This window comes from Ranitomeya imitator, chromosome 1 (assembly GCF_032444005.1).
Source record: "Ranitomeya imitator isolate aRanImi1 chromosome 1, aRanImi1.pri, whole genome shotgun sequence".
In the NCBI taxonomy this organism is placed as follows: Eukaryota; Metazoa; Chordata; class Amphibia; order Anura; family Dendrobatidae; genus Ranitomeya; species Ranitomeya imitator.
Window position 1 is genome coordinate 618,279,814 of NC_091282.1, and position 16,484 is coordinate 618,296,297.

The following is a 16,484-nucleotide window of genomic DNA, read 5'->3' on the forward strand; positions in this document are numbered from 1 at the left end:
CGATTCAGTCAGGAAAACATGTAATACTAATAATAAGTCAATATGTGACAACTCATAATGCCCCCAATAATGAAAAAGTCCGATCCTTATCATTTTCTCCCTTTCCGAGTATGTGAAGCAGAAGATCTACCTCTTGTACAGAAGGTACTCTTTCGTAAGTTACTCAGCTCCCTTTTTTGCTGTCTGAACAGTTGGATTATGACGGTGAGAGTTTGTCTCCAAGGAAGATTCCACTGGAAGCCTTTCGTCTGCAATTTCATTGGCTTCCATGAGAAATTTGAGCTTGTTAGCCCGATAACAGGTAGTCTCTTCTTGATGGCATGCAGTTTCTTCCAGTGCTTTCTCTTGGTTGGTAGCTATGTGAACCCTGTGATTCATGGCCACCACCTCTGCATGTAAGTGTTGTATACCACTGCCCAGTTCTTGCAGTGCTTTCCCTTGACAATGTGAACGCTCTTCAGGTTTTAAATCGGACGAAGCTTCACAGTCTACATTGTCCAAATCACATTTATCCTGTAACATTCCCTGTTGGTAAACGTTCTCCATCACAGAGATTTCTTCAACATCTTGAGATCCACTTTGGTAACAATGATTTCTTGATTCTCATCTAGGAATTTGAGAAAACGAGAACTTAGTATTGATGACTCCATGAGTAACTCCTAAAGGAGAACCCAAGAACTGTAATTACCAGAAGATGTAGAGCCAAAGTCACTGTCGGCTGTGTGCTCAGGAGATGCCCAGAAGCCCCTCAGGTCATAAAACATTTCTAAAAGAAAGAGCAAAAGTAAAAACTCAATTCTACACCAAATACTCCTAGGATTTATGCTATTATTGGTGTCCTACTTTATAAGTCAAGAGAGAGCAAAAAGTGATGTCAAATAGGGCAATGCACACTGGAGCATGCAACTAGAGCAGCAGGGGGTTAAATGTATATTTAATGGTTATTTCTTTGGCAGTTTTCCAGAAAACTTGTCTAACTACTTCATATGCCAAGGGAGAGCACAAAAAGGGAAACGAGGACGGGTGATGCCCATTGGAGTGATGATGCTAGAGAAGCATGGGCTTCTAAGAATAAGTAGGGGCTATTTCTTTGGTAAAGTAGTTTTCCAGAAAAATTGTCCAATGACGCCATGCACCAACTGAGAGCACAAACAAAAGGATGTCAGGAAGGGTGATGCCAACTGGAGCGATCACACTAGTGCAGCGGAAGGATTAAAGTATAAGTAAAGGATATCTCTTTATTTCTCAGAGTAGAAAATATGGATTGGGAGACTATGGCTTTCAGACGACCACAGTACAGCTGTAATACAACCGCAACACCCGGATCTCCAGTCTTTCAACTGAACTGAACTCTGGTTGATATAAGGTTGACAGTTTTTCTATATGAGAACCATGCTTAATTATTTCTTCAGATCATATTTCCACCAATGCATCAGATGTCTATGCAATCTTAAAGATTGTCGGTTTTGATTATTCTTTCAAAAACCAACAGTAGACAAGAAAATAAGAAACTGTGTAATATAACTTATCAGATAAATCTGGTTCTTTCTGTTCCTGAACTAACATTTGACTTTTTTCATTCATTGGTAAAATCTGTATTCATTGAACACAGACCTTCCCATTACTGAGATAGGAGATGACAGTTGGTGATCTTAGAATTATTAATCTTTATTTACGGTATATAGCGCCAACATATTCCACAGCGCTTTACAGTTTAACAGTTTCAAAACACAAGTCATAAGTAACAACATTAACAATACAAAAATTAAAGCAAAATAAGGCAACCCTGCTCGTGAGAGCTTACAATCTACAATGCTGTGGGGGAGATACAAGGTACAGATGTATATATACAATGATGGTAGAGCCATCAAGGTAGCGCCTAAAACTATGCAAATTGTGGATAGTCCTAATTTCTTGGTGTAGAGCATTTTAGAGCAGAGGTGTCAAACTGCAATCCTCAAGGGCTGCAAACAGGTCATGTTTTCAGGATTTCCTTGTACTGCACAGGTGATAATTTAATCACCTACACACATGATTACAGCACCTTGTGCAAAGCTAAGGAAATCTTGAAAACACGCATGGTTTGTGGCCCTCGAGGAATGCAGTTTGACACCCCTGCTCTAGAGGATTGGCGCAGCACGGGAGAAGACTTGGAGTCGGGAGTGGGAGGTACGGATTAGTGCAGAGGTTAGTCGAAAGTCATTTGCAGAGTGCAGTGGTCTGTTAGGCCGATAGGCAGAAATGAGGGAAGAGATGTAGAGGGGTGCTGCACTGTGGAAAGCTTTGTGGGTGAGAACAAGAACTTTGAATTGGATTCTGTAGTGAAAGGGCAGCCAATGTAAGGACTGGTGAAGTGCGGATGAGTTCGAGTAACGATTAGCGCTAGATAGACAACCCTGGCTGCTTCATTAAGGATAGACTGGTGAGGGGGAAAGTCGAGTAAGGGGGAGGCAAAATAATAGAGCGTTACAGTAGTCCAGGTGAAAGTGGATCAATGTGACAGTGAGGGTTTTTGTGGTTTCCATGCTGAGAAGAGGGCCGATTCTAGAGATGTTCTTTAGGTGCAAGCGTCAAGAGCGTGCATGAGATTGTATATGGGATCTGAAGGAGATTGGTTTCAAACATAACACCCAGAGAGTGCACCGGCTGCCGGTGTGTTATTATGGTGCCACCCATAGAGAGAAATGTGAAATTTATGGGGGTTAGTAGATGGTGGGAGGAGAAGAAGTTCAGTTTTTGAGAGGTTGAGTTTAAGATAGAGAGCGGACATGATGTTGGAGACTGCGGATAGGCAGTAACTGTCGTTCTGTAGTACAGCGGGGTAAGCTAGGGGGATGACGTGTATAGTTGTGTGTCATCAGCATAAAGATGGTACTGAAAGCCAAATCTGGTGATGGTCTGTCCAATTGGGGCCGTGTAGAGGGAGAAGAGAAGGGGGCCAAGGACTGAGCCCTGAGGTACCTCTACAGTGAGAGGAAGAGGAGATGACGTGGAGCCAGCAAAGAAAACACTGAAAGAGCAGACAGAGAGAGAAAGGAAGAGAATCAGAGAGAGCAGTGTCCTTAATGCCTAGTGACTGGAGCCTAGAGAGTAGGAGAGGGTGGTCAACAGTGTCAAAATCTGCAGAAAGGTCGAGAAGAATAAGCAGAGTGGTCACCGTTACATTTTGCTGTCAGAAGGTCATTGGTAACTTTGATAAGAGCAGTTTCTGTCGAATGTAAGGGGCGGAAGCCAGAGTGTGACGGGTCTAGGAGGGAGTGAGTGGAGAGGTAACGGATAAGATGGGAGTATACCAAGTGCTCCAAGAGTCCAGAGATGAAGGGGAGATTGGAGACTGGTCTGTAGTTATTTGTGCAGGATGGGTCGAGAGCGGGTTTTGTTAATAGAGTAACAATAGAGTATGGGAAAATGCAGGGGAGAGATTAAAGATTGTAGTTAGGTTAAGTTGTGACAACAGGAGAGAGAGACTGGAGGAGATGTGAGGGAATGGGGTCGGTAGTGCATGTAGTCGGACGAGAAGAAGAGAGGAGTCTGGAGACTTCTTCTGTGATGGGATCAAATGTGAAAAGTGAGCCAGGGGAAATGCAGGGAGGGATGGGAGTCACAGCACTTGGCGGTTGGGAGCGGATTTTCTGATGGATGTTATCTATTTTCTCTATAAAGTGGGAGATCAGGTCATCAGCACAAATGTCTGTGATAGGGGCTTGGGCTTTTGGCCTAAGGAGGGAGTAAAAGATGTCAAAAAGTTTCTTGGGGTTGTTGGCTAGTGAAGAGATCAGGGTGGTGAAATAGGTGTCACGGTCAGCTGCGGCCGCAGATGCGGCCCAGCCCATAGACGCCCCCAAGCCGACCAACCTCAGAAGGCGTGGGGCGTGCATCCCCCGGGGACGAAGTACGGACCCTTTAAACCACAGAGGGGGACACGGGCTTACCCGAACTATGGGAGGACAGCGACCGGGGTTCTGTGGCAGCTGAGCATGTGGTCAAGGAAGAGACACGTAGGACATGATTACCGATACTTCAGGTATAGAGAAAGTAAAGTTTACTAAAGTAAAGTCACACAGTACATAAACAAAACATGACGATGTCAGGCTCCAGATTCCACACCTCAGAAGGGTACCACCCGGTAGACCCCAAGGCTCCAATGGATCACCGAGGCACAGATAGGCAGGACATCAGGACCCAGGCAGGACATCAGGGTACACGAGGACATCAGGGTGCAGGCAAGACATCAGGATACAAACAGGGCATTAGGACTCAGGAAAGACCTCAGGACACAGGCAGGGCAGCAGGACATCATGGTACAGGCAAGAAATCAGGATACAAACAGGACATCAGGACTCAGGAAAGACCTCAGGACATCAGGACACAGGCAGGGCATCAGGGTACAGATAGGACATCAGGACATCTGGACCCAGGGTCACCGGCAGACATCAGACAGGAGTCGTTCGTATCCGGACATCCGACACGACCTACAGGCACCACCAGAAACATCAGGCTCCAAGCTCCAGACAGCGGTCATCAGGTTCCAGACTGCGGTCATCAGGCTCCGGGCATAGGATCTAGGAAGGAACTCAAGCGTGATGGTGCAGACACCGCCGTACTGGACATGAGCCAGACGGGGTTAACACCGCATGGTAGTCAAAGCACAGAGTAATAGATGCTCAGCAGAAACATCGGTTTCAAGAGACTCAAAGTTACTGGTAGTGAGGCCCCAGATGCAGAGGGATTCCAGGAACATAATCACAGCAGACACAGTTCAGACAGGTTCAGGTACAGGATCAAGGATTCAGGCCTGGATATACTGCCTCCAGGACAGGCGCCAGAACAGGACAAAATAGGAATCAAGGCAAGGACTTTGGTATCAAAACATAGACAGGAGAGGTGCAGGAACACAAACACACATAGCAAAGTTCAAGAGCTTTGTGAGTGTAGCTCAGGCCCCGCCCATAGGGCAGGGGAACTTTATATAGGAGCTGCCCCTCAGCAATTGGCTGGGGACAGCATTTGAAGTACACACCCTAACCCTGATAAAAGCAGGGGAGGTGTGGCCGCGCACACCCTAAGCACACACAGAAACCATTACAGCACACACAGTGCAGGATCTGAGGCTCAGGGCACCTGGCTGAGACTGCATGCACTGAGCCACGTGGAAAGTCATGCACCAGCCGCAAATGACATCACAACCCGTGGACAGCTTCACAGCAGCAACCAGGGACCGCACATGAGGAAGGTAAGCAGCATGGCAAATACCTAAATGCCCATGTATGACTGCACAGCAGAGCAGGGAACTGAGAAGGCTCCATTAAGGTAACAGCCAGCAGTATCCCAGCTCAAATTAGGGGGAAAAGAGTAAAAGGGTTAAAGCAAACATATGCACTGTCATGCCAAAAACCAGAAACAGACAGAATGGCATGACAGTAGGTCTGTTTGGCGAGGTTATAGGTTCTTAACATTAATTTGAAGTGGATTAAGTCTTCTAGTGTGCGAGTTTTCCTCCACAAGCGTTCAGCACTCCTAGAGCATCGCTGGAGAAGTTGAGTTTGCGATGTGAGCCAGGACTGTTTTACTTGGTGCTTGGAGGTTCTGAGGGTGATGGGTGCTACTTGGTCAAGGGTGCTTCTAAGAGTGTCATTGTAGTGGTGTACAGCCAGATCAGGACAGGAAAAAGAGATTGGGGACAATGATGAGTGTAGGGAGTCTGAAAGTGTCTGAGGGTTTATGACTTGTAGATTTCTGAATGTGCGGTAGGTAGGAGTGTGCTGGGGTGTGTGAGGATTTGTGATAATGAAGGAGAGAATGTTGTGGTCAGAGAGGGGAAGCGGTGAGTTATCTAGGTAAGAGATTGAACAGAGCCAGGCAAAGACCAGGTCAAGGGTGTTACAGTCTTTATGTGTTTCCGATTTTGAAAGTTGTGTGAGGCCTAGAGAAGTGGTCAGTGATAGAAGCTGGGAGGCAGATGTGGAAGTGGGGCTTTTAATGGGGATGCAGAAGTCTCCCAAGATAAGGGTTGGTAGTTCTGAGGACATGAAGTGCGGCAGCCAGGCTGAGAAGTGGTCAAGGAAGTGGGTGGGTGAGCCTGGGGGCCAGTATATGACTGCTACTCTGAGGGAGAGGGGATGAGAGACCTGATGGTGTGAACCTCAAAAGAAGGGAATGAGAGTGATGGAACGGGGGGGGATGACAAGGAAAGTGCTTGTGGGGACAGGAGTATGCCGACCACCAAGTCTGTTTGTGGGTCTCAGGGAATGGGAGAATTGTAAGCTACCATGGGAAATGGCAGGCAGGGGAGACCGTGTCAGAATCCTGGATCCAGGTTTCAGTGAGGGCCAACAGATTCAGAGAGTTGTTCAGAAAGTAATTGTGCAGGAAAGGAAGTTTGTTACATACAGACCGTGGATTCCAGAGGGCACAATTAAAATAAGGAGATCAAGGAGTGCAAGAAATATTAATAAGATTAGTATGGTTTCGATATGATGTAGGGTAGGGATTGAGGTTGGGGGATGGTGGACCAGGGTTGGGGGAGATATCCCCCGAAATCAGTAGGAGTAGGAAGATAACGAGCAAGTAGTTATTGGAATTGTAAGAAGCTTTTTTGTGCAATGTGTTTGGGCAAGATGGGCTGAGGTTTTTCAGGAAGGTGAGGAGTGCATGGGAGCTGTACATGGGAGAGGGAAGTATAGAGGGGCTGATGTATATGAGTCGTGATGGAGGGGTGATGGTGCGATGAATGTGTATGGTAAGGGAACACAGGAGGATAGCAATAAAGCACATGGATAAAAGGGAGTGCAGAGTATGGGTTACCCAATTCCTGCCCTGACTAACTGCCATGGAGTAACTGCCTTTTAATTGATGCTTAGCTAATGCGATGCTTTGCTGAATGCGTGTGACCCCACACATGCGTGCACCCCTTAGAATGTTTCTAAATTTATAGGCCCCTAGTACAGGGACAGGGGAGAGGGATTGTGGGAGCTGGAGAATTCTATGAAGAAGGAGGGGGAGAAGCAAGAGAGACTGCTGCAAGTTCTCCTGAAACAACAGAAGTAACTGTCATCTTCTATCTCAGCAATAAGATGTATGTATGTATGTATGTATGTATGTGTTCACTGATTTTAGCAGTGAATTGGGAATTTTGAGAATTATCAATCGAGGAGGAAAAAAGCAAATTTCTCTGATAACATATATTACAATTTTTTTTTTCATGTGTACTATTGACTTATGAAAAAAAAAAAATGTTTTGTATCGCCATTTTCTGAGACCCGCAATTTTTTTTTTATCTCTCCACTGATGGAGCTTTTTGCAGTAACATTATTCTTTATAATGTTTATAGTATGCATTTAAAATGTTATATATTGATAAATCAGACTTTTTCAAATGAATCGACACCAAGTACGCTTATGTTGTATTTATGGAATAGGAAAAAAAATATGATTTAAGCTTAAAATGTATTTATTTTTCCATGTATTTTTTAGTCTTCCCAGAGGATCATAACACATTAAGAAATCAACAGCAGGCGACTGGAGCACAAAGATGGCGGCTCTATACAGCACATCTGCACCGAAATTGTGACATACATGACAACAAGAGATTAAAGACAATTTTTATTTTAGATATTTTTGATAATACATTTTTTTGCCCAGTACATTTGTTTTTACAGCTTCTATGCAGGTCTATGTCTCCGGCGTAGTATGACCGTCTGTGGTCACATATGCTATCTCCTGCTTTTACTAATGTACTTACAGTAGGTTTGGAAAAAAATTTGAAAAAAATAAAAGCATGACAAAAAAAAGTTAGTATGGCTAAAACTCAGACTACAAAAACTTCTGTTTGAAGTCTGTTACCATGGAAACACATCGCTACAGCTGGAGCTGCACGCACACAAAGTTTAATTATTTTTTTCTTATAAAGCTAATCAATTTTTAATTTTAGAAGAATGAGGACTAGTGATGAGCGAGTGTACTTGTTGCTTGGGTTTTCTCGAGCACGATCGTGTGGTCTCCGGGTATATATGACTGCTCGGAGATTAAAGTTTTCATCACCTCAGCAGCATGATTTACAGCTATTAGCCAGCTTGATTACCTGTGGGGATTCCCTAGCAACAAGGCAACCCCCACATGTACTCAGCCTGGCCAATAGCTGTAAATCATTCAACTGCCGTGATGAAAACTAAATCTCCGAACACTAACAAATACTCGGAGATCACCCGAGCAACAAGTACACTCGCTCATCACTAATGAAGACAATAACAAAAAGTAAGACTGGGATAAACGCACTGACAAGAGCTTCAATAGGACAGGAAATCTATGGAGGACATCATCAACATAGCTTTATCTTTAAATACTTTCAACTAATTTTTCGTAGAAAGTGAAATCAAAGGGGTATTCCTGCTTATAAACTGACTATATACCCGTTAAGATCTTAGAGGGGGTCCTAGAGATTAGGTGTTACTTAACAAGATGGGAACACCCACTTAAAGGGGGTACAAAAAATAAAATGATGTACTACCTGAAGAAAGGCCGGTATCTATGCATCCCTTGATCTTGACACTGTGTCATTTCAGAGTTTACAATTTTTCTCAGTGTTTTCTCATAGTCTGTAACTTCCACGTCACCTGTTGGTTCTTTTCCATTCAGCTTCCTATATTTTTTCGGCTTCCCACAATTTTTTTCTCACATGTCTCTTAATATCGCGATATCTCTTCTTGCAGACATCTACACTGCCCACGTGCGGGCCCACGGCATTCACTGCATTGGTAATACTAAGCCACAGAGCCGCCTTCTTCGACTTTGGTACTTTTGCAGGCGATTATCTGGTGATAGTGCTCCACCACCTTTGGGATGAGGACACTGTTTTCTTGATAGTAGAATCTAGTGGCTCTTCCTGACTAGAATAACTCTCTCCCCGTCCTGTATGAATTCCCTCATCTGAATGGCCAGGAAAAATCTCCTCTCCAGTACTCTGCATTATTATCAATACTATATAGTAATATATTTACAAGTGTACATGAAAGACAGCAAAGAAAAACTGAATGAAACTTCAGAAATGTAAATTTTGTGCTTGAAAACCCAACACTGGAAAAAGAACAAAAAAGATATCATAGGCTCCTGCAATTTTGGGCGATTTGTGTCTAAAAGTTGATTATTTTACTTATTTTACTTTGAAATAGGAAAATTCCAAAGTAACTTTTTTTTTTGCTTCATGCTCTCCCACAAACCATAATGAAAATGATGTTTTACTGCCTAGTTCATGCTCCCTTAGAAGCTGCTTTGAACTGCTGCTCTAGCAAGAATCTGTACTTCTCACTCTTTACCACCATGCCTGAGCTTCTCTGCTCCTCTCCCTGATGCTTAAACAGGAAAACATGGAAAGATTTGTAAATAATATTTGACTAAGGCGTCTTCCTAGAGCAGCAGTTCAAAGCAGCTTCTAAAAGAGCATGAACTAGGCAGTTAAGCCAGCACTTTCAGCATGGTGTATAAAAGGGGAAGGAGCAAAATAAGGTAACAGAATACAGTATATTATAAAGATTCAGGAGGATGATCAACAATCTACTATATAATTGTCTAAGGGTCACTTCCGTCTTTCTGTTCTTCTGTCTGTCTGTCACAGATATTCATTGGTCGCTGCCTCTGTCTGTCAAGGAAATCCAAGTCACTGATTAGTCGCGGAAAAAAAGCCACGACCAATCAGTGACGGGCACAGTCCGGAAGAAAATGGCCGCTCCTTACTCCCCGCAGTCACTGCCCGGCGCCCGCATACTCCCCTCCAGCCACCGCTAACACAGGGTTAAAGCCGGCGGTAACGGACCGCGTTATGCCACGGGTAACGCACTCCATTACCGCCGCTATTAACCCTGTGTGTCCTCAACTTTTTACTATTGATGCTGCCTATGGGCATCAATAGTAAAAAATGTAATGTTAAAAATAATAAAAAAACAAAAAACCTGCTATACTCACCGTCCGTTGTCCGCCGAGCCGCTCGCGACGGCCGCCATCTTCCATTCCCGACGATGCATTGCGAAATTACCCAGAAGACTTAGCGGCCTCGCGAGACCGCTAAGTCATCTGGGTAATTTCGCAATGCATCCTGGGAACGGAAGATGGCGGCAGCCGCGCGCTCATTGCCTGCGCCAGATCTGAAGGTGAGTATGTTACAACTACAATATGCCCTCGGATCCGAAGGTGAGTATGTTTATTTTTTTAACCTGTGACATACGTGGCTGGGCAATATACTACGTGGCTGGGCAATATACTACGTGGCTGGGCAATATACTACGTGGCTGGGCAATATACTACGTGACTGGGCAATATACTATGTCACTGGGCAATATACTACGTGGCTGGACAATATACTACGTGGCTGGGCAATACATTTTGTGGCTGGGCAATATACTACGTGGCTGGGCAATATACTACGTGGCTGGGCAATATACTACGTGGCTGGGCAATATACTACATGACTGAGCAATATACTACGTGGCTGGCCAATATATTACGTGGCTGGCCAATATACTACGTGGCTGGGCAATATACTACATGGCTGGGCCATATACTACATGGCTGTGCAATATACTATGTGGCTGTGCAATATACTACGTCACTGGGCAATATACTACGTGGCTGCGCAATATACTACGTGGCTGTGCAATATACTACGTGGCTCTGTCACTGTGCAATATACTACGTCACTGGGCAATATACCACGTGGCTGGGCAATATACTATGTCACTGGGCAATATACTACGTGGCTGCACAATATACTACGTGGCTGTGCAATATACTACGTGGCTCTGTCACTGTGCAATATACTACGTCACTGGGCAATATACTACGTGGCTGGGCAATATACTACGTGGCTGGGCAATATACTACGTGGCTGGGCAATATACTACGTGGCTGGGCAATATACTACGTCACTGGGCAATATACTACGTCGCTGTGCAATATACTACGTCACTGGGCAATATACTACGTGGACATGCATATTCTAGAATTCCCGATGCGCTAGAATCGGGCCACCATCTAGTTTAATAATAAAGAGTGTAGTTACTCTTTAAGGATTCATTCACAATTGTATCAGAGCTTCTGCTCTAAATCAAGATGCGGTGCTGGAGCAGGTACTTAGCAAATACTTTGCTTTATAGTCTTTGTAACGCGGTGTATACATAGCTCTACTGGATATTCAATATGAAGAAAATACATCCATGGACTTGACGCTTTTCTAACATAGGACGTAATAGTACTGTCCTACTTCAAGTGCCACGATTTATCCACAGAGGGTAGGCGCTGGGGAGTGTTATACAGCTAAGACTGGTTGCTAGCTTAGATCGATGACTTTTCCCATTAAAAGAGGCCTGTTATCAGGTCAAAAGTGGCCAATTTTGTTTTGATTTTAATCTCACATCTCTCCAAAGTAATCCGTTGTTTAATTTTTTAAATCCACCATACGGTTACAGAGATATGGGCCTCAGTGATCATTTTCATATTATGTAGCAAAAGTGCATAGCTCACAGGAACGTCGGGGCGTCTCCTTATTTATTACTACTCTGTGAGCACCGCCCCCTTGGTGAAGACCATAAAAATTTGCACTAAATTAAAAGACAATGCACTGAGGGAATTTGGAGGCTTTAACAAAAGTTAACAACAGAATATTCAAGGGAGCAGCGGAATGAATAAGAGAGAAAATTACCTACTTTTGACCTGGCAATAGATCCTCTTTAAATGGTATTGCCAATGTCTGACAGAGGCAGCTAAGATCCTAGGGGCATGTTTATCTGGGCGCCCCCTGCCCCCCAGTGAAGAACGCCTCATCAACTAGGCCTCGTCTATATACAGTTAGGGCCAGAAATATTTGGACAGTGACACAAGTTTTGTTATTTTAGCTGTTTACAAAAACATGTTCAGAAATAAAATTATATATGTAATATGGGCTGAAAGTGCACACTCCCAGCTGCAATATGATAGTTTCCACATCCAAATCGGAGAAAGGGTTTAGGAATCATAGCTCTGTAATGCATAGCGTCCTCTTTTTCAAGGGACCAAAAGTAATTGGACAATGGACTCTAAGGGCTGCAATTAACTCTGAAAGCGTCTCCCTCGTTAACCTGTAATCAATGAAGTAGTTAAAAGGTCAGGGGTGGATTCCAGGTGTGTGGTTTTGCATTTGGAAGCTGTTGCTGTGAGCAGACAACATGCGGTCAAAGGAACTCTCAATTGAGGTGAAGCAGAACATCCTGAGGCTGAAAAAAAAGAAAAAATCCATCAGAAAGATAGCAGACATGCTTGGAGTAGCAAAATCAACAGTTGGGTACATTCTGAGAAAAAAGGAATTGACTGGTGAGCTTGGGAACTCAAAAAGGCCTGGGCGTCCACGGATGACAACAGTGGTGGATGATCGCCGCATACTTAATTTGGTGAAGAAGAACCCGTTCACAACATCAACTGAAGTCCAGAACACTCTCAGTGAAGTAGGTGTATCTGTCTCTAAGTCAACAGTAAAGAGAAGACTCCATGACAGTAAATACAAAGGGTTCACATCTAGATGCAAACCATTCATCAATAACAAAAATAGACAGGCCAGAGTTAAATTTGCAGAAAAACACCTCAAGAAGCCAGCTCAGATCTGGAAAAGTATTCTATGGACAGATGAGACAAAGATCAACCTGTACCAGAATGATGGGAAGAAAAAAGTTTGGAGAAGAAAGGGAACGGCACATGATCCAAGGCACACCACATCCTCTGTAAAACATGGTGGAGGCAACGTGATGGCATGGGCATGCATGGCTTTCAATGGCACTGGGTCACTTGTGTTTATTGATGACATAAGAGCAGACAAGAGTAGCCGGATGAATTCTGAAGTGTACCGGGATATACTTTCAGCCCAGATTCAGCCAAATGCTGCAAAGTTGATTGGACGGCGCTTCATAGTACAGATGGACAATGACCCCTAAGCATACAGCCAAAGCTACCCAGGAGTTCATGAGTGCCAAAAAGTGGAACATTCTGCAATGGCCAAGTCAATCTCCAGATCTAAACCCAATTGAGCATGCATTTCACTTGCTGAAATCCAGACTTAAGACGGAAAGACCCACAAACAAGCAAGACCTGAAGGCTGCGGCTGTAAAGGCCTGGCAAAGCATTAAGAAGGAGGAAACCCAGCGTTTGGTGATGTCCATGGGTTCCAGACTTAAGGCAGTGATTGCCTCCAAAGGATTTGCAACAAAATATTGAAAATAAAAATATTTTGTTTGGGTTATGTTTATTTGTCCAATTACTTTTGACCTCCTAAAATGTGGAGTGTTTGTAAAGAAATGTGTACAATTCCTACATTTTCTATCAGATATTTTTGTTCAACCCTTCAAATTAAACGTTACAATCTGCACTTGAATTCTGTTGTAGAGGTTTCATTTCAAATCCAACGTGGTGGCATGCAGAGCCCAACTCGCGAAAATTGTGTCACTGTCCAAATATTTCTGGCCCTAACTGTAAATCTAGTTTTATCCAAATGGGCATGTTCATAAAGAAAATACCCACATGGATGAGTTGCTGACAGCCCTGCCCATTTGGCAACAAAGAAAAGGGCAGAGAGGGCAATATTGAAAGCTCGGAACAATGGTCTGGAAGTTACTCACTCACTTGTGACGTGGTCAGGCTCAGCCTCATCCTCGAGCACGCTTGTGCTTGCTTTATCATCAGAGTCACTTTTAGGCGTCACATCCTGGTCCATGATTAGGTCTCTGCAAAAGAGCAGAAAAATCCAGAGAAGTGTAGAACTCAGAGCTAGGGCAACGGCCTAGAGATAGAATCCTGGTACCTTATTTAGAGGGATTTTTCCATCTTCATAAATGGGTATTGTTGGATAGTGCTGGAAAAATGAAACACTTTTGCAATTTACTGTTTCATAACATTTTCAGCAGTTTTTCAGATATTTATTCTTTTCTTTTAGTTTACAGCTTGTTTCCTTGGAGACCGACCATCACCGTTCTCTACCATCACTGACTAAATGTGTTTTGGTTAAAAGATTTTTTCCATGGACCTTGTAAGTATTGGTCTGAATCTGGATGAGATTTCTGCTGTGCGCTGTCACCTCCTAATCTCAGCCAGCTTCGGTAATGTGCTTAGAAGATAAACAGCAACAATGGTCGGTCTCCTAGGCAACGAGCTGTAAACAACAGAAACCTGTTAATATCTCATGAATGGGTCTACATTTTAAAAAGCAGTAAATTGCAAAAGTGCTTGTTTATACATGTACTATTCGACAATACCCACATGTAAAGATGGGAATAACCCCTTTAAATTCTTGCAGCCTATCCAGCAAAAAAAGGTGTGTGGTCCAGTGTGAAAACTAGACCCTTTATGAGACATCAAACAACCGCTTTCATGTAGAAGGAACCAATGGCACATGGCTGATTGGTCTAGAAAATCCCACCTTAGTGCCAACTTACCTGAAGCTATTTGCAGGACGGCTTCACATTTTCACAAACAGTCCTGGGAAATTTCGGCAAGTTCTGGTTGGGGTACATCAAACCCCCCCAAACTGGTAGCTTCCTATAGCTACCGGTGTCCCTATATTGCCGGTAGCTATAGGCATATAGGATTACACGGGGGTAGCTGAGAACAATGGTCATCCATGTAAAATGTAGACAACCCGAGAGAGTTACTCCTGAGTATGAGGTTTCCTCCATGGCTTCTGAAAGGAGGATGTAGCCCAATGACATCCTGATAGGACAATCCCTTTTAAAAGGGGTTGTCCACAAGATTGTGCAGTCGCTCTATTTGACAGCAGACTTGTGAATCCACACATTGTACACAGTGCGCACTGTGACTGCAGACTTTTGTGCTATACCTGGACAACCTCTTTAGGATGTTACCAAAATAAGATTGGTGCTGGCACCCCTTCTGATCAGCTAAAATCTGCTTCGGTGGGAAATGACCATCAATATGTAAGTCGCACTACAATGGGGAACCCCGGCCACTGACATGATGGAGGCTTTCTCCATGATAACATCAGGAAACACCTTCTCCCCAGGCTGAGCTGGGGCAGGGCTGAGCTTCTAATGTATAGTTTTGTTTTTTTTTGTCAAGTTGCTGCCATCTAGTGCCCGATGTGAATACTGCAATTACTGGTTTGCTTCTAAGGCCGGCGTCACACTGGCGTTTAAAATGTCCGAGTGCAATGCGATAAAACATCGCATTGCACTCGGACCAATGTTAACATATGGGCCCGCTCCCAGCAGCCGACTTTTTGTCGGCCGTTTTCCTCGGTCCGAGACAATCGCAGCATGCTGCGATTGTCACCGATTATCGGATCGGACTCGCCAATGCAAGTCTATGGATGCGAGGAAAAATCGGATTACAAACGGACCACAAGTGTGACTTGCGATTAAATAGGTGACAGGAAATTGCATCAGGCATTGCCAGGAAGCTTTGGCATGCTAATTACACTGGGAGAGTTAAAAAAACCAGGAACAACGCCTCCACGGATTCCTACAAGCATGTCGACGCTAATTAACGTCGAGATGCTCATAGTTCTGATCCAAGAGAGACCAGAACTATGGGACCAGAGAGATGCCCACTATGCCGACCGGGCATGCAAGGAGGCAGCGTGGAGAAGAATATGTTGCCAAATGTTCCCAGATTATGCAGACAGATCTCGGGAGGACCAGGAGAGAATTAGTAAGTACACTAATGTATTTTTTTTGTGGTTTTGTCAACACAGTAAAATGTGCATTTATGTAGTTTGAGGGGGGGGGGAATTTAGCAAAAGTGTCCTCCTTGTCAGATAACCAGCTTTTTCTAAGTATTACGGCACATTGTTATGTGTGAATGTTTCCCCCCTAAATTTTGGGCCGCAATGTATGTTGTACCCATTCCTTTGCAATGCATTAATTACCACATTTTTCACTCAAAAATTGTAACATTTCTTGTTGATGTTTTGCCCCTATGTTAGCCAGTATATAGGTGAATAAAAACATCATCATTGTAGTTACTTTCCTTTTCAAGTATGTTCTGATGAAGGTCCTTTTCCACCTTTTTTTTTTTGGTGGTTTAATCAATTAATTTATTTTTTTTGCAAAGTCAATTTTTTTATGGTCTGAACATACCATATTTGTGTTTTAAAAACTTGTGTTTTGTGTTACATTTCAGTGAATGATGTGACAAGGCGTTGGCGTAGCTGTAGGGATTCATATAGGAGGGAGAGACAGCTGCGGAGCCGGAGTGGTGCGGATGGAACCACCAAGAGGAAATACCTCTACTTTGACAGGCTGAATTTCCTAGCTCCGGTGATGGATCTGAGACCGTAAGTGAATTTTATTATTCTGTTTTAGTTTTATATTGGTGAATGAATTTATTTAATTTATATGATTTAATTTCTAAATATAGCACTGAGTCAAACCTGACAGAGAGGGAGACGGGTACCGAATCAGAGGTGCAGATTGATCCAGTGGGTGATGATGATGAACAGGCTGGTCCTTCCGCATCACT

At 43.8% G+C, this 16,484-nt stretch overlaps 1 protein-coding gene across 3 annotated transcripts in view; it reads right to left on the reverse strand.

The window, feature by feature from the left end:
- LOC138637783 (zinc finger protein 660-like) overlaps nt 1–16,484 on the reverse strand; it is a 40,680-nt gene that overhangs the window by 11,334 nt on the left and 12,862 nt on the right. The window contains exons 2-4 of one of the 3 annotated variants that reach the window (XM_069726702.1): nt 13,635–13,735; nt 689–766; nt 131–607 (exon numbers count right to left, since the gene is read on the reverse strand). In XM_069726702.1, coding sequence (XP_069582803.1) covers nt 131–260 — 130 coding nt within the window. In that variant the 5' untranslated portion in view covers nt 261–607; nt 689–766; nt 13,635–13,735. Of the gene's footprint in view, nt 1–130; nt 608–688; nt 767–13,630; nt 13,736–16,484 lie in introns of all 3 variants that reach the window. The other 2 variants (XM_069726711.1, XM_069726715.1) reach the window with 2 other exon arrangements.